The 26,167-nt window shown below is 48.3% G+C and overlaps 2 protein-coding genes across 7 annotated transcripts in view; one reads left to right on the forward strand and one right to left on the reverse strand.

Moving 5' to 3' along the window:
• LOC117877355 (malignant fibrous histiocytoma-amplified sequence 1 homolog) lies at positions 1-19,987 on the forward strand. Of its 4 annotated transcripts, XM_034770399.1 has the most exons (11): positions 1-107; positions 1,671-2,550; positions 3,179-3,470; positions 5,007-5,193; positions 6,519-6,709; positions 7,930-8,411; positions 13,629-13,786; positions 14,934-15,093; positions 16,522-16,592; positions 17,678-17,784; positions 19,787-19,979. In XM_034770399.1, exons 1-11 carry the CDS (start codon positions 89-91, stop codon positions 19,802-19,804), a joined length of 2,565 nt encoding a protein of 854 aa, XP_034626290.1. In that variant the 5' UTR covers positions 1-88; the 3' UTR covers positions 19,805-19,979. The 4 variants fall into 4 exon arrangements, 3 of the variants coding, with proteins under 3 accessions (XP_034626290.1, XP_034626289.1, XP_034626291.1); XR_004645693.1 differs by lacking the exon at positions 16,522-16,592 and having other exon boundaries at positions 19,787-19,982; XM_034770398.1 differs by lacking the exon at positions 19,787-19,979 and having other exon boundaries at positions 17,678-19,772.
• Positions 19,980-26,167, reverse strand: part of IRF7 (interferon regulatory factor 7) — a 23,972-nt gene continuing 17,784 nt past the window's right edge. For all 3 annotated transcript variants that reach the window (XM_034770403.1, XM_034770402.1, XM_034770401.1), the window contains exon 12: positions 19,980-25,941. In XM_034770403.1, coding sequence (XP_034626294.1) covers positions 25,792-25,941 — 150 coding nt within the window. In that variant the 3' untranslated portion in view covers positions 19,980-25,791. The remainder of the gene's footprint in view (positions 25,942-26,167) is intronic.

Genomic DNA, 26,167 nt, shown 5'->3' on the forward strand with positions numbered 1-26,167 from the left:
TTCCAAGGGAGGAGGGAACTGCAGAAGGAGCATTTGAGCTTCAGAAAGGAACCAGCTGTTGCAGCTGCTGCAGGCAGGAAGGGACGGGATGGCTCAGCACAGAGTCTGTGAGTAGCAAGCAACCCCCTTCTCCATTGCTGCTGCCCAACCCCAAACTCCTCGTTGTGGGGGAGGGAGGGAGGAAGTGAGGGGCTGGAGAGGGGAGGATGTGGGGTGGAGGGGGAAGGGGTGTTAACTCTTTTTCAGTGAGGGGTGAGACCTCTCAAGGATCTGCACTGTGGGAAGAGTCATTTGAGTTCAGTTCCTGAGCTCCGAGCTGTGTGTGAGGATGCACCACAGCCATGGGCCCAGACCGGAAGCAGAATGGAGAAGTTGGTCTTGTTTACTTTGGCTTAGAACAGTCCCCTCTGCCCATGCGGAGATCCCTCCCCAGCATTTACCCCTCTGCAGTAGGTACCCTTCCTATTTGGGCTGGGGATGGCCAGCTAGGCTTCTGCTTGAGGGGTTTAGTCCCTCTGAGCCCCCGGGGGTGGTTCTTCACCCAGCTGCTTCTCCCACCCAGACCCCTCTGCTCACAACGCTAGTCCCTCTACAGTTCCCAAGCTGCCACTCCTTGTGTCTGTAACAAAGATACCCCCCCCCAGCATCCCATTATAGCTGCCTGGGGTTTCCTAGACTTCAAGGACAGTGAGGGCCTGAGGGAAGGTCCTGAACTCCTCTTCTGACCACTGAACCATGAATACATCTAGCTGGCTACAGCTGTAGTGGTATGCCTACGCTGTGATCCTGTCTGTTGCCAACAAAGAGAGTGGGTTGGCTCAGTAGGTTCCTGAGGGGAAACCCATTAGTGACTCAGTAGGTAGCACTTCTCGCAGAGTCAGCCCTGAGTCAACTGCCCAGGGGCCCTAAGCTGTTGGTATGAAAGATCCCCTGGCACTTTGGGAAAGAGTACGGCTTCTTTAAAATTGTCTCCTAGTCAAATTTCAAGTCAGGTAATTTAAGGGCTGCTGTGACAAGGATGGTGATCAATTGTTCTCCATGTCCACTGGAGGTCAGATAAGAAGCAATGGGCTTAATCTGCAGCAAGGGAGATTTAGCATGGCTATTAGGAAACGCTTTCTAACGATCCGGGTAGTTAAGCTCTGGAATAGGCTTCCAAGGGATGTTGTGGAATCCCCGTCCTTGGAAGTTTGTAAGAGCAGATTGGACAAACACCTGTCAGGGATGGTCTAGCCCTGCCTCAGCACAGGGGGCTGGACTGGATGACCTCTCGTGATCCCTTCCAGCCCTGCAGTTCTACTGTTTCCTCAACTTCCCCCTGCAGTTTCAATCAGACACAATATTCACTTCCTCTTCTAGCCTGTTGTGTCGTGCTGTGTAAGGGATGCAGTGCAGGGACTGTCTGTGTGCTGCTAAAACAGCTCCCATGCTTCGCTGCTGCTGCTGCAGCAGCTTTTCATTGGTGTGTAAATGATCCTTTAGAGTTTGTGATGTGTTTTAAGACCCTCAAGGATGAAAAGTGTTACATGAACGTGGGGCTAAGGGAGCTCAGCCACCAACCTGTTCCTTTCAGACCCCTAAATGAGCAGCCAGATTTCCAGGCGTGAGAGCAGTGGGAGCACTCTCGGAAATCCGGCTCACAAGCTGTCATGATCTGTTCCGTCTGTTAGGTCAGGAGCAAGATGACTGTGCGAGGAAAGTGACTCTCTCCACGATGAGGCTCAGAGTGCTGCCTCCTGCGCTCCTGCAGGACCCCAGAGTGGAGAGCCTGAACCTGGACCGGAACAAGCTGAAACACGTCCCTGGGATTTCAAAGCTTGGCAACTTGAGAAAGCTGATCTTGTCCAAGAATGAGATTGCGGACTTCCCCGAGGAAATCCAGAGCCTGGTCCACCTGGAGAAGTTGGAACTGAATCAGAACCAAATCCGGGTCATCCCGGAGGGGATCTTCTCCCATCTTCCCAGGCTCAAACACTTGCGGCTGAACAACAACCGCCTCAGTGCTCTGCCCAAGGACTTGGCCACCTGCAGCAGCAGCCTCCAGTACCTCAACATGTCCAACAACTTGTTCCGAGCTGTCCCCCAATCTGTCCTGGAGCTGGTGAGTTTACAGGAGCTCTATGTGCAGAATAACGCACTGCGCCAGCTCCCCAGGGAGCTGTTCAAAGGGAGGCCGCTGAAGATGTTCAAGGCACATGGGAACCCGCTGCGGGAGCCTCCCAGCGAAGTCTGCGCTGGGGGCATCCAGCAGATCCTGAGCTACTTCAGCCAGCTGCAGAACTGCCAGGTGGAGGAAGACAGGAGGGTGAAGACCATGTTCCTGGGGGCCTCACTGGCAGGAAAATCCACTATCTGTAAGAGCCTGAAGCAGAGGCAAGTGGTTCTGGTGTCTGAGGAGGAGCGGACAGTTGGGATTGAGATCAGCGAATTCCACATCCAGGACTTCACATTTCTCTTCTGGGACTTTGCTGGGCAGCTGGAGTACTACGTGACCCACCATGTGTTCATCACCCCACAGGCCCTCGTCATCCTGGTCATTAACTTCCAGAAGTAAGTGTTATGCGATGGGTTTGTTTGAAGAGCTCACAATCTAACCAGCTCAGACAGACACAGGGTGTGTGTGTATGTGTGTGGGCGGAAACACAGGCACGATGCAGGGAAGTGACGTGGCCAAGGTCCCGCAGGAGTGCTGGGGATAGAACCCAGGGGTCCCAAGATGCAGTCCTGTGTCCTATCCACTAGGCATGCTGCCTGCCCTCTCTGCAATGAGACTGCCAGCCCCTTGGATGGAGATCAAACTCCTTTTACGTAAGCCACTGAACAGCCGCTGCATCTAGTGCTGAGCGTGGAACGTATGAGTCTGTACCAGTTGGGCCATGCCTATAGAATGATCATCTGGTCTCATGTATCCAACACCAGCTGTTTGAGGAAGGTGTTGAGATAACCCACTGTTCAGTGTATGTTGTTCTCTTCTCTGCCTCATCCACAGAGGGAAACAAGTCAGCTACAGACCCCGGTTAGGAGACACCATCCTTTAGCTCAAGCTGTAGAGGCGTACGCTTTTTACTTTGGCAGCACTGTGTTCAGTCCTCAGGATGACCCCCAGGGCACATTGACACACCCTGCATTGATAGCAACTGGCTGAGAGTTGGTTTGATTGATTTTATTTTTTTCCCAGGTACCAGCTCAATAATGACATCTTCCGGGAGCTGGTTGGCTTCTGGATCAATAACCTCTTCATGCGAGTCCCAAACTCTGTGGTCCTGCCCGTGGGAACCCACACAGACTGCTGCACTGAGGAGGAAGTGGAAGAAAAGAAGCAGGACATCATGAGCAAGATCCAGGCCATGCTGGAGGAAAGGAGGGCAAACCTCACCCACTTCATCAACAACCTGGAAAGCAGTGAGGAGTCTGAATTCTATGTGGATCAGTGGGACAGACTGAAGGAGATGGAGAGCTGCACCTTGACTGTAGGGCTATTGATTGGCTATTATACAGCACCATTGGTGTGCACAGGCCAATGGGAGACTCAGTCCCTTCTCCCAGGAGATTCTAGTGCTCAGCCCCAGGGAGGTTAACTAAATCTCTGCTTTTAATTTAATCTCTGGATCATGAGCCCATCACCGGGGTACCCCCAGGCTATAAAGAACCGTTATATGGTGAATTCTGTGGAAATCTGTATTAGTAGAGCTGCTTTATTTAAAAACAAAATGTTCAAAAAAGGGGGAGGATGGGGGAAATATTTAGCAACAAATTTTGACTCCTCCCCCACTTTTTCATCAAAATTCATAATTTTTTGTCAAGTTCAGAGTTTAAAATATTCTGTCCAGTCTGCCTTACTATTAAGAAATCAGTTTTGTTTTGTTTTTCCTCTGACACGTTCTGTGTTTCTCTTTTCTTCCCTCTCACCCCATCTCTTGTTCTTGGGGACATCTTAATGGAAACAGAATCTTTCAAAGTGCTCCTGTGTCTCTGTGCCTGCTGCTTATTCTTCCCATGAAATTAGATCCCTCTGGGACACTGCTATCTATCTAAGGTACCTATATGGGCCCCGTGTAGTAGGCGCAATCTCTAATATTAATCCTTGCAACACTCCTGGGAGGTAGGGAAGTACTATTATCCCCATTTTACAGATGGGAAACTGAGAGACAAAGGAATGACATGACTTGCCCAAGGTCACAGAGGAAGCTGTGGCAGAGCTGGGAACTGAACCTAGGTCTTCCAAGTCCTAGGCCAGCACACTAACCATTGGGCAATCCTCCTTCTCAGCCCCTGATTACTAGCTGCTTCACACCTTTATAAATGACAGACAAAACACCCACCACAACCCACCAAAAATGTCAGCATTTGGCTTTCATCACCACCTGAAGAGAACCGTGGTACCTGTTATGTACTAGTACATGCTATCCGGGCTTGAGCTAGACAAAATATGGCATATGAGTTTGCTGTGGTCTTCTGACGTATGACCTCTGTGGTTTGCTCTTCTGCCTTCTGTAGTCTTTCCCCATGGGTTTTTGCTGCATTGTGCTTTAATACTACTGACAGTAGCACATGGGAAGAGCTATTTTTTCCCCATTTCTCTGTGATTTTTTTCAAAAAAGTCTTATTTATAGCTTTTAACATTGCACTTACTTCATCAGCTTTTCATCAGTTAATTATGATGTCTGGTCAGTTTCCCTGGTTCCTGTGTATAGTCAGTCAGTTTCCCCTGTTTGTGTGGGTCTCTTGCACAGCAGCAAGAGGGAGAGAAACATTTAAAAACAGTATATAGGAAAGTGTGATTGTAAAATCACAACAACTGGCCAGAGAGTGGGGATAGCTCGAGGGCAGGCTTAGTGCCTGAAACAACTTTTAACTGCATTTAATCAAAAAATGGTATAATCCTGTATGTAGGAATATGGGTGCTATATAGAAACCAAATCCCCCCTCTGTTCCAGCTGGACCATGTGCCCTGAGTGTTCCGTAGTAACGGAGTGCTGTTGGACTCTGTTTTTCTTTCATTCCAGATTTTAAACCTTGTTCCCATCAATTGCACTGATTACTGGGATATTAAAAAACTTGAAACTACGATTTTGGAGCATGTAAAGAATGAAGAAATATTTCCTAATGTTATCAGAGTGCTGCCCCCTGTCTATAAAGAAGTGGAAGCTGCAATTGTAGATATTGTGCAGAGTGAGGAGACAGCAGAATATGGTACGTATCAATAGATCTTCTCTTCTCCCCACCACCCTTCCCCACTGAGAGTTCACTGCTTTAGGGGACCTACGCTACAACCATCATCTTTTTGGCTAAGGAGGGCTGGCCAAGGACTCCCTCTGATGCCCAATAAACTCACTGCTCCTTATTCCACTGGAGATGTGTTGGCAGTTCAGAGATTCAACACAGTTTCCAGTCTAGGAGCTAAGCAGGTGGTGGTCTGTAGCAGTTCCAAGTGTTGCACAGCTAGGGTTTGGGATTGGGACGCAAACCCCATTCTCTTGCAGGGCAGAGCATTAGTATTTAACCATATGTCTAGTCAATTCTGTCTTCCATTTATTCCCGTCTCAGTATGATGGGGGCTGCGATTTCACTGTATGTCTAGTAACCAAGGAGCTCGGCTGCTTCTAGCCAGTAACATAGTACCACTATCCCTACACATGGCCATCCTAGTTATGTTCTAAAATAGCCCACCTTGGATTAGCCTAGACCTAGAGAGGTTCTAGAGATAATGAGCAAAGCGTATCTGAGAACTGGAGATTCTGGAAGCAGACAGGATCTCCTGGCTGCCGTGTAGATCTTTCCTGTGCCTGCTCCTATTGGCTCAACTTACAAGAGCCGGGGGATGTCAGAAATAGAAGTTAGGCTGAAATGCCATCTCAGAGCTCTGTTCTTCTTGTGTGGATTTTCTCTTCCTGCATTATGTGGACTAAGGGGAAGAATAGCAGCCCAGGTGATGACTCTCTACTCTGTGTTCGCTGGGAGTAAATAAGTCCATTCTTATTTACATTGGGCTAGAGTGAGCTGCATTAAGTTCCTTAGAGGAACATATTGGCAACGCACAGCCAAAGAGGGCCTGATCCTGCAAACGCTTCCCCATGTAAATGGTTAGACTTCAATGGAGCTACTAGTCTGAGTAGGGACTGCTGGACTAGGTCCATAACAGGGTGGTCTGTGTATTTCAGTAACCATTTCAAAGAGCCTGGTACAGATCTGTATACGTGTGCATATCTACTTACCTCTGGCTTGTTCTGAACACTCCTACCACAGCCCTGCAGTGAAATAGCTGAGAGTTGGAAAAGCACCCTGGGTACTGTCATGCAAATAAATGCACTCCACTTCCCCGGTGCTTTGGGATTCCTGTATCCAGTTCTGCCAGAAGTCGCTTTTGACCTGGAGTGGGATTTGCCAAGTCATGCGTTAGCACTGATGTACATTGGCCCTTTTAGGACTCCGCCTCGGGCCAGCCCCCACACACTGACATTTCAGCTGCTGTTTGAAACCCTGTGTTAGTAGTTTCCATGTGATACTGTTCTCTCTAGGTATGATGGACCTCAACCATTTACTCAGTGAAATCACCCACCGAGAGCACCTGAGCCATCTGGGCACAGAGCTTTTCCAGGACATCCTGAGATACCTCCACCGCATCGGGCTGATTATATGGTATGAAGAAATCAAGCAGCTGGAAAGCACAGTCTTTCTCCGGCCCGCCTTTCTGATAACCATGTTCAAGGTAAGTGCATGGGTACCTGTAGAACCGTCCCTCCATGACCAGGTTATTTCTCTGGGAAGCAGCGTCCTGCCTCCCTGCGTGTTCTGTTTTGTGCCACACTGCACGGCATTGTCCAGGCACAAGAGTGATAGGTGGTTTGGAAAGAATAAGCCTTATTTTGCTCTCCAGCCATGCCTCGGTTTCTGGGGCAAGTCTGAGATGATCTTATACTTACAAAGGCCAGTCAGCTGGGTTTCTCAAAGGACTTTGCAAGCAATCAATTACGCCTAACAGTTGTGTGAGAGAGACTCAGCATTATAGGTAAATGGAAGCAAAATACCTAAGGTCATGCTGCAAATCATGGACAGGTATAGAACCTACGAGTCCTTAATTCCAGTCTCCTGATCTAACCACTGTGATGTGGACACTGTCTACTAGGAACTGGACTGAGACCTCTCATTCATCTTCACAGCCAGCAGATTTAAACATTTTATTAAAGCTCATGTTAAAATTATATAATACACAGGTTAAGGAAAGAGTGTTTGTACATCTGGGTATAGTGCTTAGATTATCCACAAAAACAAAGTTTGGCTCAAAAGTCATAAGATACATATAGTACATTATCTGCAATAACCCAGATTTTGGTGAATAAATTTAACAATACAGTTTAGACCCTGTTCATACCAACCTGGCTTAGATGATCCTCTCCCCGGTTTCTTGGAGCCATCCAATAGCCATTGAATGTATCCTGAAGAGCAAATGAATGCCTCTGATTCGGATTCTCCTCCCCCTGCCCCCTTTTTAAAAATAGTCCTTTTCAGCTCAGTTCAACTATGGCCTCTGTTTTCCTCATGCTGGTGTGCGCTGTGTAGAAGGACCTTGGTCCCATTCCCTGCAATTGCTGGAGAAACCTTGTGCCTGCTGTGTTCCTGGGAGATGAGGCTAGGAGGGAGGATAGGGTGCTAGCCGAGGACTTGGGAGAACCAGGTTCAATTCCCTGCTCGTCTACAGGCTTCCTCTGTGACCTTGGACAAGCTGCTTAGTCTCTCTGTGCTTCAGTTGTCCATGCATAAAATGGGGATTAGAGCACTTCCCTCCCTCATGGGTGCTGTGAGGATACAATAAAAACTGTGAGGACCTCAGATAAAATGGTGATGTGGGTGTTGTAAGTACTTAAGCAAAGCTGCATCCATTACTGAAATCTTCGCTGGCTCTCTGAGCTTTTGTTTCTTCCCGTTCAGATTCTTGTTAGATATCACCTGGTGCAGCAGCTGGAGAGCATCTCCGTGGACCTGCTGGTGGGAGAACATGCTACCATCCGAGACCAGTCCAACTGGGTGTGGACGTTCAAGTCGAAGGCCATGCTGTGCCAGCGGGCCATGCGAGCCTTGGTCAAGCACCAGCTCTACTCAGAAGGGATGAGGGACATCTTTGAGGAGATGGTGGGGCACAAGGCCAAGAAGGGGAAGCTGTTCAGCCTTCTGGAGCACTTTGAGATCTGCCTGGAGGTGAGGAATACCAAGGACCTCAACCCAGGGGCCAGGGAGTTTGTGCCAGGGAAGCGGTGGGAAACAACGCAGGACTGCGGCGAGGCCTATTACTTGTTTCCCACGTATCTCAACCAGAGCGAGGAGGTTTCTGAGAGGTGGGGAGGAGATCATCCAGAGGATCTCCACATCCGGGCTTACTTCTCACCTGAGATCCCAGAGGGCTTCTTCCAAAGGTAACGAGCCAGCCCACTTGCGTTGGCCATGTGCTGCTGCCTGACTGCATGTCCTGAGCTGGGGAGCCCGTCAGCACAGGGGTCATTCCTTCTTGTCTGTCTTGTCTGAAGCATGTTGTTGGTACTGGTATAAACAAACACATTAATTCATAGTGATCGAAAGGAAGGTTGGCCTAGTGGTTAAGGCCCTGGACTGGGCCTCAAGAGATCTGGGCTCAATTCCTAGACTCTGTGTGACCTTGGGCAAATCACTTCATCTCTCCAAGCCTCAGTTCTCCATCTGTGAAATGGGAAGAATAATTCTCCCTCTGTCTGCCGAGAGCGAGTACTGCATCTCTTTGGGTGGGTACTGCATCTGGCCCAACAAGGTTATGAACTCAACTGAGGCCTGCAGGTGCTACTGTCATATAAATTATTAATAATAGGGCACGTTAGTAGTGTACTGCCCAGGGATTCATACTGCCTGGTTCCCATTTGTGTTGATTGGCGTTGCATGTGTAAATCATTGCATATTGTTTTGGTGACGTGCCTCCCTATGGCTTTATTTCTGTCCATTTGGGTGTTCCAATCAGGGATGACCCTAGCCATTTGGGTGCCCTATGCAGCCCCCCTGCAGGGGGCTGTGTGGGGCCTCAAGTCTCCCTCCCCCCCTAGGGTCTGGGAGGCAGGAACTGTGGGGGGCCACTTTTGGGGGCCCCACAGGCCCAGAGTGGCCTGGGAGATTAGCGGTGGGCTGGGAGCAGCCTGCTCCGCTTCCCTCACCCCAGCCCCAGCCCGCTCTACTCCGCCAGCCATGGCGCTCCGCTTCCCACCGTCGGTGAGATCCGGGGCAGTCCTTTCCACAACCCGAGCAATATGGCTGGGGTTGGGGCAAGGAAGCAGAGCGGGCTGGGGCTGCGTCTCTCCGCTTCCCGCCACCGGTGAGTGTGGGGGCAGTCCTTTCCCTGCACTCACCGGTGGCGGGAAGCGGAGCACCGTGTCTGGGAGCTGGCGGAGTAGAACAGGCTGGGGCCGGGTTGCTCCGCTTCCCGCTGCTGCCAGTGAGTGCGGGGTTGCTGGGGGAAGAGGTGGAATGGGGGCAGGCCAGGGGCAGAGCAGGTGGGAAGGGTAAGAGGCAGGGTGGAGGGAGTTGTCTGGGGCCCCACCCCCCCTAGGGACGGCCCTGCCCCTTGGAGGGGGGGGATGGCCGGGGGACAGGGCTGGTCGCCGGGGCTGGTGCTGCCGTGTATGCAGCATGCAGCAGCCTAGGGCACCATGAAATTTCGGGCAATTTGGTGCCCTAAATTTCATGATGCCCTAGGCAGCTGCATATGCTGCGTATGTCTAAGGTTGGCTCTAGTCCCAGTAATCCTGACAGCTGGGAGTGGGCAAACCACATGAATGTGGAGATTTGTGCTGGGAGGTGGGTTCTCTGGAGCGCTGGTCTCCAGCCTTTATGGGTCCGCTAAGCCGTCTATTAGTGCCTAGAAGAGCTGAACAAAGTAACTGCAAGGAGCATTATGGAGGGGAGGACAGGGAAACTGAGAGGACATTTTCATAATCCCATTTGCTGAGCCATATTCTCTTTCACAATGGCCTAGCACACCCAAACTACTTCCACAGGGCAGCCATTCTACCTAGCGTGAGCTCCTTGGAATCGTCCCTTTTGTGGGGCAAAAACCAAACTATGGATGCCACGGTGAAGGAGTGCATCTTCTACTTAGCCTCATGAGCTCAGCCAGTCCTGGGTGACTTGCTGGGTCACTGCCTTCCCCTGTGAGTCTGGCTGCCTGTGACTTGTGAGTTAGCACAGCAAAAAACCAAATCCAGCTATTTACCTGTCTGGCTGATCTCTGCTTACAGCCGAGAGGGCAAGGCTGAGAATCAGGGTCATCATAATACAAGGAAGTTGTGAGCTTCCCTCCTCCTGCAATTCAGTTGATCTTATACTCTGTAGGGTAGCCCGTTTCCGAACCTTCACAAATACTGATCTTCACCCGGTCCTTGGGATGAGTTTGGACACAATGTTTTCATGATCTGGCTTCATCGCCTCTTGAGTTAATTATCAGCCATATCATACCATCCAGTCAGGATCTGGGGTTCCCCAAAGTTCAAAGGAACATCTAATTCTATTCTCACTGTACAGGTTTTTATTCTGCGCTCATCATTGTAGTATCGGAGTGTCTTCCAGTTATGCATTAAGCAACCTGACTGCATCTGTCACCTGTTGGTTGTTCTCTCATCCTGTCCCCTAAGGGTGAAGCATGTGCAGTGGAGTGTCTTGGTTTGGTGGTAATTTTTAATTGGCCCCAAGCTTCAGTTCATGCAGCTTTTAGAGCATTGAGGGGTTTTGTTAACAGCTGGTGGGGAAGCTGGACCTCTTCGCTTGAACGGTGCTTTAGAGCCCAGGGCATTTCTTCCCTTCCAGAAAATGAATGGCAGACTCAACAATCCATTCTAAAGTCTCTTATCTCTGCATAAAGAAGTGATTTGTACCAAGGGATCCATGTTGGCAGGGTAGCTTGTTCAAATCAGTGTCATCTTGCTGCATCAAGAGTGAGAGAAGCAGGAAGAGGCACTCCCCAAGATGCATGTATGAATCTATCCATACTAATAATATTGCGGTTTGCCTGTGGGATTATTAGCTACCCAACGTGTACCAAGCACCCAGGCTGTCCAATGCATGGGGCAGCTATTTACTTTAGGAAGAAGCTTTTGGCTGCTGGCCTTTCCAGGGCTAGAAGGAAAGGAAAAGCCAGCAAGAAAGAGAGACAAATGAGTGAGTGAATTTGCGTGTGTGAGAGATGTCACTCTCATTACAACTTCAAAAATTATTTTTCCTCCCTTGGTATCCTGCTGTTAACTGATTTGTCTTGTTAGACTGACCTCACATTTGGTAAGGCAACTCCCATCCTTTCATGTATTTATACCTGCTCCTGTATTTTCCACTCCATGCATCTGATGAAGTGGGCTGTAGCCCACGAAAGCTTATGCCCAAATAAATTTGTTAGTCTCTAAGGTGCCACAAGGACTCCTCGTTGTTTTTGCACTAGGAGATTGAGTCTTTGTCATCCTCTAGTGGCTGATCCTCAGAAGAGGTTAGTGCAATGATACCCGGACCTCAGTGATTCAGGAGTCAAATAAGGGATCAGCATTACCCAAAAGAGCCACAGGAGCGTGAATTCATTGTTTCATTTACTATAGTACAATATATTCATATTTAAAAGTATGACTGGGAAATATCTAGAGCAGGGGTAGGCAACCTATGGCACGCGTGCCGAAGGCGGTACGCGAGCTGATTTTCAGTGGCACTCACATTGCTCTGGTCCTGGCCACCAGTCCGGGGGGCTCTGCATTTTAATTTAATTTTAAATAAGCTGCTTAAACATTTTAAAAACCTTATTTACTTTTCATACGACAATAGTTTAGTTAGACTTATAGAAAGAGACCTTCTAAAAACGTTAAAATGTATTACTGGCATGTGAAACTTTAAATTAGAGTGAATAAATGAAGACTCGGCACACCACTTCTGAAAGGTTGCTGACCCCTGATCTAGTGTGTATATATACACTAAATATTATATAATATATACTGTGTGTGTTGTGACAGGGTCAGGCCAGATGGCTACAAGAGAGTGGTCGAAGGTAGATACATTAGTTCCAAGTTAAACAGGTCCCTTTTCCCTGGGTAAGATAACAGGGACTATTCCAGAACACTCAGGAACTTTCTAGAACTAATTAAGGCAGGCAGGCTAATTAGGACACCTGTAGCCAATTGGGAAGCTGCTAGGATTAATTAAGGCTAATCTGGACACCTGGTTTAAAAAGGCTCTCACTCCAGTTAGTGAGGTGTGCATAAGGAGCTGAGAGTGAGAGGGTGTGCTGCTGCAGGACTGAGGAGTACAGGCGTTAACAGACATCAGGAGGAGGGTCCTGTGGTGAGGACAAAGAAGGTGTTGGCAGGAGGCCATGGCGAAGTAGCCCAGGGAGTTGTAGCTGTCGAGCAGCTGTTCCAGAAGGCACTCTAGACAGCTGCAATCCACAGGGTCCTGGGCTGGAACCCGGGGTAGAGGGCAGGCCCGGGTTCCCCCCAAACCTCCCAACTCCAACACAGGAGGTTCCACCAGAGGGGAAGGTCTCTGGGCTGTTCCCCAACCCACATGGTGGATCAGCAGAAACTGCGGGGATTATTTTTTACTCTTTTTTCCCCATACTGGCCAGTGATGAGGTTATCTGAGTGAACAGCATATTTGAGCCACGAAAGTGACCAAACTGAGGGTTACTGTGAATCTCTGAAGCAAGCAAAATCCACCAATAAGCGCAGGACCCACCAAGGTAGAGGAGGAACTTTATCACAGTGTGTACACACACGCATGCTCGCTCACTCTCTCAGCAAAATGACTGATCGAGTATTAGTATTTTATCAACTACAATTGGTTAATAAAATAGTAAAAACATCCTGATTGGTTAATAACTTAGATTGGCGAATAATTAAATCAATGTTTTAATATCATGTGCTGCAAAGAGACACTGGAGACACATTAAAGAAAGAGCCCCTTGTGGCTTGCAAGCTTCAGTCTGAGTAGCACTGGGTTAATGAGTAGGGCAGTCCAGAAAACGTTTCAATTGTTGCAAAAATTCAGAGATTTTGGAGTTTTTTGTTCTGATGTGGAACAAATACAAAACCTTTCAAAATCGGTTGTGCAAAAAGAGACAGAGGCTTCTTCCACCCCAGACTAGCCAACAGTGATTAAGGCACAGACCTGGGATACGGAGATCCAGGTTCAAGACACTACTCTGAATCAGTTAAAGCCAAGGACTTGCCTCACCCCTGAGCTCTGGACTATTCTGGGCACTTGGTCTGATTTTTTGACCAGAAATTCCATCCTGGATCCAAAGACCTTTGCTGATGAGTTTTGTTGAATCTGGAACATTTTCGCAAAAAGTTTTGGTTCTGATGAATGTGCATGTTGAGTAGAAAAATTCCCAACCAGCTCTCTTAATGGGTCTGCTACAGCTGCTAACAATGGGACTCAGTCCTTTTGCTCCAGCGGTAGAGGCTCATGTTTTTAATATAGTATGAGAAGTCCCTGGTTTAGTCCCCATTGTCGTCCCACCTGGGGTTGGCTACATATATTCCGGCAGTAGGTGGGACTTAAAATAGTTTCCATGATACTGGAGCTGGAGGGCAGAACTGTCTCTATCTTTTGGCTAATGTCTCTCTCCAATCTCATTGCAGGCTCATGGTGAAAGCTTGCTCCTTCTATTCGGCCCACTGGGTTGCGAAGGTCACGTGCCTGCTTATATGCAGTGGCAAACCCTTGCTGATCAAAGAGAACAACCAGAAGGGCTATAGTTATATTGAACTCCGGAGCAGAAAGCCAGTGCAAAGGAGAGGTGAGAGTGAAGCCCCAGACACTGATTTCTCTTCTGAGTATGTTCTCTTTGGCTTCCCTAGCCTAGGATTGGAGGGCAGTTGTCCCCTTCCCATCTGCTCTCTTGCACTGCACCCAAACCCCGCTAAACAAACTGGCACCTGTGTTGCATGCCGGGCCAATGCATGTACAGCATGATCCCCACTTTTGGTTAGCCACAGATTGGTTGTGTCTCTGAGGGGTTGAACTCTCCGAAGCTCCCTAACCTACAGAGAACCATGTGACTTCCTCTGGCCTGTCCCACTGAAGCATCTCTCTCTAACCTGGGGAAACCCCGATTAATAGAACTTCCAACTTCTTAAAGATTTGGGTATTCCCAAGATCTTAATGAAATTGGGGTCCCACAGTGTCTCTCTCAAAATAAACGGCATGGAATGACACGAGACTGATTCCACATTTAAGATCTGGTTGAGATTTTTCAAAGTAAACTCCTGCTCCCTTTCATTAAGTTGTATGTTTTACCTTAGAATGAGGAGCGATGTCCTCAAATCCTGTTTTTGCTGGAGGGTTGGAGACAGAATTTTCTCAGCCTTCAAAGGGGAGAGTCAGATTGAAGCTTTCACAAAAAGAACGCCTCTTCTTGATGTTTGAGTTACACAGACATTGACTAGCACAACCATCCCCTCCTAAAAGAGTTTTAAACATTCCCTCCCCCCTAAACTGCTCAGTGTCTTGGTGTCATAGGCCTACCAGTTTTCTGGTGCTCTAGCAGAAAGAAGGGCCTCACTACCATAATGGGAATAAAAGCAGAAAAATACTTTTAAATAAAAGTTTGAGGCCATAAGCGCTGTCGGAACCATCTTTTTGTTCTGTTTATACAGCGCCTAGCACCCTGGGGCTGCTCGGTGTTGCGGCAATACAAATAATAAGCAAAGAAGGGCACAACGTGGCTTTTGGGGACTGTTTTTTGGTTCATCTTTAAATTGCTCCTAAAGGATGTCTAGTCTGGGTGAATTGGAAAGAATCCAGCTGGCGCAACTGTTTGCCTATAACCCAGCCTACAAGTAACTCTTGCTCACCCATTACCATTTGTGGTCTAAATGGGCTGACTCAATCCAGGTAACTCTGATGATTAACAGCAGCCAGTTCTTTCCCTTATTCATCTAAAGAATTCCGGCTCACATGGGATTTTTTCATGGCGATCATCTTCATCATCCGGAAGCTCTCAGAGGAGTGGCCTGGTCTCCACATGTGCATGAAGGCACCTTGTCGAACGGCAGGATGTCCTGCAGAATTTTTCTGGCCAGATGTGGACGACAAGAACACGGTGTACGTATGTCCTGTAACCTATTTTGCCTACAGGAAACACCGGTGATGGGGGTGTACTGTGAGCACCTGCTACCACAGTACAAATGGTGATCAGTTCTAAAAAAGACCCATTCTTTGCATGTCTATAATACTTTCCATCAGAGCAGTGCAAGTCAAGTTACAAAGGTCTGAATCCTCACTATATGCCAGTGAAGCAAATAACTACTAACCCTGTTCTATAGAACAAGAAACAGGAGCACCAAGAGGTTAAAGGGCACAATTTTCAAACTTGGGTGTCCAACATTGGGCACTTATACGGCTATGCAGCAAAGCACTTAAGTGTGTGTTTCATTTTATTATTATTTGTTATTTGTATTGCAGTAGCTCCTAGAAACCCTGGTCATGGGTCGCGTTGTGCTAGGTGCTGTACAAACACAGAACAGACAGTCCCTGCCCCAGACAGCTAATCATTCAGCGTCTAATCCAGGGGTCGGCAACCTTTCAGAAGTGGTGTGCTGAGTCTTCATTTATTCACTCTAATTTAAGGTTTCGTGTGCCAGTAATACATTGTAACATTTTTAGAAGATCTCTTTCTATAAGTCTATAATATATAACTAAACTATTGTATGTAAAGTAAATAAGGTTTCTAAAATGTTTAAGAAACTTCATTTAAAATTAAATTAAAATGCAGAGCCCCCTGGACCGGTGGCCAGGACCCAGGCAGTGCGAGTGCCACTGAAAATCAACTCGCGTGCCGCAGGTTGCCTACCCCTGCTGAATCAGGCCTTAAATCCATATTTAAGCATCCAAACCAAAGCAGACTGCCTTTCAAAGGGCTGGAGTGCCTCTGAAGTTTCATTGACTCCACTGGGAGTTGAGTGCTTCTGAAAATTGAGCCACTTTGATTGTGGTGTGTAAATATGGATTATGGGTGGGATTTTTCAAAAGCACTGAGCTTGGCCTAACTCTGCACTTGAAGTGGACGGTGACTTGAATGGGAACAACTCTGAGCCCTTTTGGAAATGGGAGCCTACATCTGTATTTAAACCCCTCAGTTTGAAAACTGTGGTCCTTCTTTGAGTGACCTCTGCATATTCCCACTCCACTATTGCCACCGGCTTGTGGCCTGGGTGCCTTGGTCCCACAAGCAGGAATATGAGGTTCATCTCAAAGAACTCCCATTTGCTGCTATGTAATCTTCATTTTAAGTGGCTTGGCAAAGGTCCCTTAGAAACCCCAGAATCCCAGTCTAGTATCTCAACTACAAAATCCTCCCTTTAGACCACGGGAAACATTTTCTCTTTCTGGTTTTTGTCCATAACATTTTAGAAAGAGCAATTTTTCAGAAGTGCCCCTTTTGGAATCCCAGAGTCTTCCATGGCTGTAAAGGTGTTTAGTGGCACTTTGTTAATTAGTGTTTTTTTTCTTTTCCTTTCTTTTTATTTTAAGGATGAAGGAAGAAATTAAAACTTGTGGAACATGTGGCCATCGGTTTCAAACTGAGCTGCTTTTACCCAAAGGTACGGGCAGAGGGTTGTAATCCTACTATAGCGTAGGGGCCAGTTTAACCCACAAGATGAAGGCAGAAGGATTTCCTGTGTGTCCCTGTACAAGCAGTCACTGAGGGAATATCTACACAGGGATAACAGCCCCACAGCATGGCCACGGCTGGCCCAGGCTTGTTGGGCTTGGGCTGCAGGGCTAAAAATTGCTGTGTAGACATTCGGGTTCGAGCTGGAGCTCTGGGACCCTCCCTCCTCGCAGGGTCCCAACATTTGGGCTCCAGTCTGAGCCTGAATGTCTACACAGAAATTTTTCAGCCCTGGAGCCTGGGGTCAGCTGCTGGGTTTTTTTTTATCCCTGTGTAGACATACCCTGAGTCATCTTTCTGTCCTGTGCTAATACTTCCTCTGTGTCTCTGTGTTATTAGCACAGCTCATAAGTTGTTTGGGGCAGGGCCTGTCATTCGCAGTGTTTGCACAGCGCCTATCACAATAGCACCCGGATCCCAGTTGAGTCTTCTAAGTGCATGACTGTAATCAGATAAGCATGACAATAAGCATGGTCCAGTGGTTACAACAAACAAAGGCCTGGGAATTGGGACATCTGGGTTCCAATCCCAGCTCTGCCCTGACCTGACCCACATAACCAGTTTTTCCTTAGTTTCCCCATCTGTAAAAGGCCTGACAATGCAGTGTTGTACAATCCATCTCTGACAGGCAGCTCCCCTGTGTTAAGAACTGCTTCTAATAAACTCCCAAGTTTTTCTGAACAATTTTTTTTCCACTCTTTTATTTAAAGACCACTGTGACTAGGTGGCCAGTTCTTGCTGGCCCCTTGGCTGTTCCTGTACGACAGGCTTCTGTGTGTCCTTGCTTATCTGCCTCTCACATTCTGGGGCAGATGCGCAGCTGGTATAAATTTCCCTAGCTACACTGAAGTCAATGGAGCTATGCCAGTTGGCACCGTCTGAGGCTCTGCCTCCGTTGCCAGGAGGGATGAGTTAATGTGTCAAGCACTTTACATGGTCAGTGGGGTGGGGGGTGTTGGGATTCCTCCCTGGCTGTGGCAGGGTGGGCTGATGTCTCCTTCTCTTTCCTTTCAGTTCCAAGTGACGTGGAGGTTCCGCAGCCCCCGCCCCCTGCTCACTATTATGTCACTAGCTACGGGACTACAACTTTCGGCCCCAGCAGCATCCACATCAATCGCCAGGTAACTCGGTGGCAGCTTTGCTCCTTGTGTTCTGTTCTTGGCTTTTGGCTTCTATTCTTTTCCTGTTGTGGGGAGCTGGGCTTGCGCTAACATGGCCCACGCCAGCTCCCATTATGGTCAATGAGAAGAATGGCCCAGTGGTTTAAAGCACTGACCTGGTATTTGGAAGACCCAAGTTCAATTCCCTGCTGTGCTCTGGATTCCTGGTGACTTTGGACAAGTCACTTAGCCTCTCTGTGCCTCAGATCCCCATCTGTAATATGGAAATAATATCCCATCCCTACTTCCCAGGTGGGGTAATGATCTGTTGACTGATACTCTCAGATACAATGATGATGAGGCCATAGGGATAGATAGATGGAATTTTTCCATTGATTTTAATGGGAATTAGAGCAGGTCCTAGAACAATGAGAGAGCCAGTCAGAACATACCCACTCTAGAACACTGGTCAGATAGGCTTCATAGAGCCATCTGTTTGAAGCCCAGAACAGAGCAATGTGATCTAGCCAGACTGGCTGCATAACACAAGCCATGGATCCTCACCCTGTGATTCCAATGTCAATCATCCTGTCTCAGCATTCGTCCTTCTTTGTTAAGGAATACAGCTACCTTGAAGGATGCCTCTCTGTCGCTGCCCCTCTTCCTTATCAGTCTTTCTGCGTCTATCAGTGTTATTCCTAAATGACTTGAGATGCTGTATGTTTAGGCTGAGATTTTTAAAACAGATGGGGATTTGGGGCATCTAAATCCCCAGTGGACTTTGAAAGCCCCGTCCTTGATGTATATAAAAAGCAATTGGGCGATGGCATGTTAGAGTCTAAATCCATAGAAGTCAATTCCTTTAAATGTGTAATCGGTGTGTAATTGTGGTACTAAGCACTATTTAGATCATAGCACCATTGGCATATATGGGGTGACAGGGAAATTATGCCCCAAGGCGTTTATACTCTAGGCCTCGGTTCTCCAAGGCGTTACCTCCCCATGGAGATTCCCATTGAATTGTCACACAATGAGCCTGTGAAGGGCCTGAGTTAATGGGAGTTACGTAAGGAGCAAAGAGAAATGGAAGTTAAACACTGTAGCAGCATCGCTTTGCCGATGGCCTTGTGGATGGTCGAGCTCCCAGCCTGCCCTTGGTAAAAGCATTGTGCGGCGGAAGCCCTTGGTCATTGTTCCAAGGCAGCCAATAATTTTTCCCAGTTCCCAGCCTGTGTAGTTGGGCTGGGCACTAGGAAAACTTGGTTGTGGGCAAGGGGGAGAATGAAGGAAGCGGCTTTTCCTCCCCAAGCCCTCGGTGTGATTTGGAACCCAATGTCTAGAGGCTACTTCAGCCCAGGTGGCAGCAATCCCACCACTGCAGGGAGCCCCTGCAGAGCTTGGCTGCCTCACGTGGGGTGTGTACCCCTTGTGTACTTCTCCCCTCTTGCCCCGTGGAACTGCACTGGTTGCATTACCAACCAAGGGGAACCCTGCTGTCTTGGGAGCTGGATGCACCTGTGAACATCCTTAGCTGCGCATGCACTCACTAAAGGCACTTTTCCAAGTCTTCTCACTATGGCTGTTGAATTGGTCAGTGAAGAGGAGCAGGTCTTGCTTCAGGCTTTGGAGACCCCCAGTACAACGTGTGCTGCACAGTCTGGCACATGGAAGCGGCAACCCCCCTGGATTTTTCACTTGGAAGATAGAAATGTTGTGCTGTGAACAGCACCATAGAGCCAGGCTGAGGTTTGGTTTATTTGATTTTACTCAAATTCTGTTTTCCCCTGTTACTGAACGAGGCAGCGCTCCAGGGACTGGCACTGTGTACCTCTTGCATGCCCGAGGGGAGCTCTGGGGCTGGTAGTCTGACAACTTGATGTTTTTTTCTATTCAAGTGGGGTTCGGAACTGAAACTCCAGAGCCAAATACTCCCAAACTTTGGGCTGCTTAAACTTCAAGTTTCTTTGCTTTCTAGCAACTGAAGCTGCAACTCTGCAGTTACTCACTGTCTTTCTTATTTCAGAGTATCTTGGACAAATGACTGGGCCTGCCCAAGAGAGATCCATTGGGAAGGACTTCCTTTTAACCAAGACTCTTAGTGTGTTGAGCGCCACGTTAAGCAATCTCTTAAGTGCTCTGTACAGCAGGATGCATTTCACTGTTTGCAGTGTGTGTACTGGCGGTGTTGTGCAATAAACAATCTCCACCCAGTGGAGGACAGTGGAATGTCAGTTTATTTACACAGACCCAAGAGGGGAAAAGGGCACTTATCTATGCTTCGGCACAGGCAATGTGAACAGAGAGCTTCGCTCACATCAGTAGCTGAAAGGTTTGCACTACTCAGAATACACACAAGAAATGGGCACAAAATATGAAAACTGACCTGGCGTTAGAACAGAATTACAGTTTACCTCAGTTACGGTTCTAAGAAACATTTCTTAAATCAAGATGGAAAGAAGCTTTCAGATTTTGTGATACATTAGCAGCTGGATCCAAAGCCCAGTGAAAGCCTTTGGAAAGGCTCCTGTTAAGCTTCGGATCAAGGCCCTGTTTCCTCACTAAGAAACATTATTCACCTCACGCCTGTTAATGAAGAACCAGAACTTCCGGGTCTTCGGATTTGCTGAAAGCATTATTTGTGTCAGGAGAGCTATGCCAGTTTACAACCTCTGGGGAAGCAGCCCGTTTATTCCATCATATGGGAAGGAGCAGTAATTAACCAAGTATCAAAAAGTACACTACAAAAATCCATATTTAATTAACACACCCACATTGATTGCCTCCCAAAGGTGCAGTGCAGATGCTGAGCCATGAAATTTGATTTTCTGACTTAGCATGAAGAAGCTGGTCATTAGTGTCCTTTTATTTCCTACTTCCTTCTGCTGCCCAAGTTTTGGAGAGAAGGAAAATGAAAGGCTTTAACGTGTTGCTTTATGTGGAACTCCCATGATCACAACTGGGGTGTGAGAGAACACAATAAATCCCCCCTGAATCTGTGATTGATGGGAGTTAAGCATTTTAAAATCAAATCACAAGGGTCATGTTACTAAAAAGGCAGAATAATCTGTAGCACCCAACTCGGATCAGCTTGGCATTTCATGGCAATAGCGAGAGGCCCTTCTACCGTACAGCTTGTACTGCGGCTGCCTCCCTACCCAGTTCATGTCCACACACGCTGTTGGCAACGTAATCATGTTGGATACACCATGCTTTGATTTTTCTCATGAACATCATTATTAGGCTGTAACTAGGTTCTAAATGGTCCTTCCTCATTACAGCAGATAACCACCTAACCGTGTGTGCAATGCCAGCCAGTTCTCCTGCCTCCTCGCTGTGTGAGTGGGAGGTCAGCCTGCCCTAAAGCTCATTGGGCCTTATTAAACACCCACAATCTTCTGCCCCTCTCCCCCAGCAGCTGAGTCAGAGTGGGATAGCTGTCCATAACGTACGGCTACAAACATGACTATGCAGCATGGCATGTGCAGTCAGACCAACACCGACATACAGTTGTGCTTGGATAGGAGCTGCACTGTAGATGGGGTGGGGGGGGTGGGGTCTCTTGCTCAGTTCCCTGCCAGCACATTCTCAAGCTCAGGGATTCTCAAACTTTTTTTTGCTGGGACCCTCTTTGAAAATATTTCAGACTGTGATGACCCCCCCCCCCCAAAAAAGTGACGACCCCCCTCCTTACCATACTATGCCACCCTTACTTCTGCGCAGCTGCTGCCTTCAATGCTGCGAGCCTGGCCAGCAGCCCCTGCTCTCCAGCCACCCAGCTGTAAAGGGCGTGGGCTGACAGCCGGAGCCCTAGCACACCTGGGGGTTGATAGCTGGAGCCCCGACATGTGTGAGGCTGACAGCTCGCAACGGCCCCCCGAAATAATCTTGTGACCCCCCGGAGGGGTCACGACCCCCAGTTTGAGAACCCAGATGTTTCGCTCTCTGCCTAAATTAAATTCAGTGGGCCGGCTCTGGAGCTGCATTGACTTGGCTGGAGCTACACATGCTCACATGAGCGAGACTCTGACTCCTTTGCAATGTCTAGACACGCTCCATAAAATCCACGACACTGCTTGTGACTCAACCATCCCACCCACACACTGCACTAACATTGCTACACAAGTTACGCCGTGTCAGGCTACCATCTCCTTAACCAGGGAGCGTTCTCAGGCTGTGCAATCCTCTCCCAGATAATGCAATGCCTGCTCTACAGAGAGTGCAAACACCCTGGGGCTGCATGAGACATGACATTAGAAAAAGGCATATTAATAAAGTCAAATGTTACTTAAAGTCTTCAACACCTGAGCTAGAAGACAGCTCTGGGAGGCACCAGATCTGCTGCTGCTCTATAGAGAAGAGGGAAAAGGGGCTTGGGGCCAGTTGTGTGTGGGGCTCTTTTCACCCCTGCTCACCTTGACCTGCTGCTTTCATGTCTTCCCCCTGCCCCCCAATCCCTTCTCTTGCCCTTGTCCATCTCCTCCTCATGCTATAGGCAAGCAGCCTCTTGAGGCTAATTCACCTCCCCCTGAAAACACACACTTTGGCCACTGAATTTAACTGGAGCCAGATCAGAGCCCTAAAGCTTTTCTGCTAGTGCTGGAACTACTTCTGTGAGGCCAGCAGCAGCAAAGACCAACCCCCTTGTGTAAACATGAACTCCAGTACAAGATGTCAGGAGGAGAGCCCCTCTCCAGCCTCAGGCTGGCCGGGAGAGGGCTGGACTGACACCAACTGAATTAAACCCTAGCCCATGTAAAGGGATTTGCTTCTATTTGGAAGTTGCAGTACAGCTGCAAAGCCAAAGGCCTCTCCGGCTGCTCAGGTGCTGGTCATCTAGGTTAACCCCTGATGGGAACCTGTCAAACAGGTGACATTTCACCTAGGAGCAGGCAGTTGTGCACATACCCATTTACTAGTGATTTGTGGGGGGGTGGGGTGGGCTCAGTTTGTGGGTGCTGGCTTGACAGCCTTTGAGAGAGCAGGTGCTCTGCATGTTCTGACAGTCAGGCCCTTTTAAAAAATTTCCCCCAAAATCACTTTTGAAAATTTAAGTCAAAATCCATTTGGATGAAACCCAGAGCCCCCGTGCTAATAAAAGGAAGCTAAAAACCAAACATGCACAACTTACTTATGCAACCTAAGCAATAAAGAAAACCTAGGGAAAGTACCACAGCGGGGCATGTGTTCTATAAATTATACTTTAATATTAGTGCTTAACATTCTACCAGACACACCAGGTGAAATCCAGGCCCCTCTGATGTCAATGGCAGGACGCCCATTGATTCAGCAGGGCCAGGATTTCACTCACCCTTTGTAAGGCATGTTGGGCTCCATCAGTGCATAGGTTTGGGAAGACCTGCTTCCCTGATTTCTATCCCCCACCCCTTTTTCTTAAAATGCCCTTGGCTGGTCAAAGGAAGGGCAGAGGATGAGACTTCTTGGAATCTATTCATTTTTCTATTTAAATCAAACTTTTAGCCATCAGACCTTGAGACACTTGCATTTTTGTTCCTCACAGCTCAGTCAGGATGACATGTATAAAGATCTAAGCAGCCTTTAAAGGACAAGGAGGAAGCAATCAGAGCTGCTGGTGTGGATGCCAACCTTCGTGTGTGTGTGTAATACACACACACATTGCAATGACCAAGCGAATTGGCACTCATTTACTGCCTCAGTTACTAAGCTCATGGAATGCAAGAAATTTAAAATTAATATAATTGAAACTACCCAGAACCGCGTTAACACAATAAATATAGACAGCTCAGAATTGTGGGGTGGCAAAAAGAGGAAGATACACTCGTCATCTCCCTCTTGCTGCTTTCCACAGATGCTCAGTGCTCAGATACCATGGTGATACTCAGGTGTCTTAGCAATAACAGAGCTAAGCTAGGACATGGAAGGGTCCTAAAGCTAACATCTGTAGTTGCTTTTGGAGGAAAAAATAATGCCCAGTGTGTGATGTCAGTTTCATACAGGTCTCCTGTCAGAGTCCAAACTGCTTGCGTAACAGTAGCCTACAGCAGTAGGCCTTCCCATACTGATCCAGTGTTGGTCATGACCTAATGTCTTATGACCCATCCCGCTGCACAGGCTTCGTTGCTGTGATTGCACAACATCATGGTGGCAACTAGCGCAATTGTTAACATGGGGAAAGCACCGGCGGTACTTAGTGCCTGTGCAGCTGTTTGAAAGGCAATTAATGAATTGAGATTTTGGCTACGCTGCAGTTAAAAAAATAAAGCGTGAACCATAGTTTAAGAATTGCTGGCCTATGCCCATTAAAACAACTGGTTACCCTGAGCATGTATGGTTAGGAAAGTGCCAGCTTTATGGATCTGTGCCTATATATGCTGTGTGCTCATCAGATGACTGCAAGCCAGCACGTGCGTGCTGTGGTGTCCGAGGGAAGTGGGACAGAAAAAGGGATAGGGAGGCGGTATGGTGGATTATCCTACATCAACATGGAGTGCATTTCTCTTGTGTGAATGTGCTTTATGGGGCAAGAAGCTGGCAAAGAATGATGTGGGGTGTTGTCGGTGTGACTTGGTTCGGGCAGATGCAGCTCCGTGCTCAAGGATGACAAGGAGTTGTAGGGCGCATGGGCTCATACAACATGCACAAGGCCTGAGCGCAGCTGGGCCTGCAGACTGACCTCAGGCAGAGTGTGGAGAGGTTAAAATACAGGGTTGAGCTATAAACTTTAATTTATTAGCCAGCCACATTTGGGGGCGCAAGCTACTTTGGAATAGGACTGATCCTGCTCCCAGGAAAGTCAATGGCAAAATTCCATTGGGAGCAGGACCAGCCTCTGTGGTGGCTTCCGGGCCTCCCCTCTGCTACACTGTTCAGGGTGTTACTCATTCTCCTTCTTTCCCCTCTCCTCGCATTGTGGTAAGGGGAGGGCTTGAGGCATGGGCCAGCTGTTTAAAGCAGCCCTCCTAGAGCTTGCTTACTTCAGCCTTCTGTACACTCCTTGCACACAGCTGCAGTCACTCGCAGATCGACGTGACCATGGGTGCTTCCATTTCACAGACCTCTGACAGGCGAGCGCTTGAAAGGGACAGAGCCTGGGGAGAACATGGAGTCTCTCTCTTCTATAGGGGTCCCTCCCCTGTTCCTAGTCCTGGGTGGAGATTTTTCCATAATGGTTTATCAACTGATTAAAGCCCAGCTCCCCAAGTATTTAGGCTCTGAACTTCCATTCAAATCAACGGACGTTAGGAGCTGGGCCTTAGCCTCTGTCCGACAGATTAGCTCACCTTGTACTAACCCTGTGATCCCAGGAGAGCTGGCCAGGGCTATTGTACAATCCACCCCAAGGGTTCCTGCTTCGCTCACTTCAGCAACGGGTGGTAAGGATTCCCCCCCGCCCCCAGCGTCAACATCCCCATTTCTTAAAAAAAAAAAAAAAAAACCCTCACCCAGCTTAAAATCCAGCCAGCTCCACAAGATCATTACATGGCAGTGCTGTAGAAGAGTATTCCCCTTCCTGCCTCCTCTTCCCCCACACCCCCACACCCTGACTTTCTTGCTGACATCCTGAAACAGAGGAAGATTCTCTTGCTTCTACCTTCAGAGCACAGTGTCTGGTAGTCTGTTTGTTTCAGCTGGGGGGAAAAAAAATCTCTATTTTCAATTGGTGGCCCAGAGTGGGGAAGGCTGAGTTGTCTATTGCCATAATATCTGAGCACTTCACATGCATTTCTCCTCACAACAACCCTGTGAGGTAAGGAATTATTCCCATTTTACAGATGGGGAAAGTGAGGCCCAGATGCAGTGACTTGCCCAAGGTCACTAAGAAGGCCAGTGGCACAGCAGAGATTGAACCCAGCTTTACTGAGTCCCAGTGATGTGGCTAAGCCACAAGGCCACCCATCATCTCACCCGCATGTTTTCTGATGGGAGCAAACTGATGCAAGTGGGTGAGGGAAAGGCAGAAGTGTTTTCAAAGGCAGGCCAGTCAGGCAGAGACCTAGACAAGGACTGGCCAATGCACATGCAGATCGGGTCCTAGGGAGGGGAGAAGGTTCAGTCAATCTGCATGTTGAACTGCTCAATGAGGTCATACAAGCTGTTGAAGCAGCTGGACAGCTGGAGGCTCACGTTCCCGCTGTTCAGGGACGAGGCTCCCTCCCGCAGCACCATGTCGTGGAAATACTCACAGAACTTAGGCACCAGCTGCAAGAGAGAAACAAACACCCCTCAGGAGGCGTTCACCTGCGCTGCCACATTGCTACGCTTTGCCTCTTGTGAAGGAGTCACGTGAATGGGCCCGTCAGAGCCTCCATCTGGTCCCCTGCCCCCGGGGGTGACTGCTGGGGGAGACGTGCTCTGTCAGCAATGCCCAGAGACAAGGAAGTGAGGGCTTGGGGTGCAAGAGTGGGGCAAGTGCATCTCTCACTTA

This window comes from Trachemys scripta, chromosome 4, assembly GCF_013100865.1.
Source record: "Trachemys scripta elegans isolate TJP31775 chromosome 4, CAS_Tse_1.0, whole genome shotgun sequence".
NCBI lineage: Eukaryota > Metazoa > Chordata > Testudines > Emydidae > Trachemys > Trachemys scripta.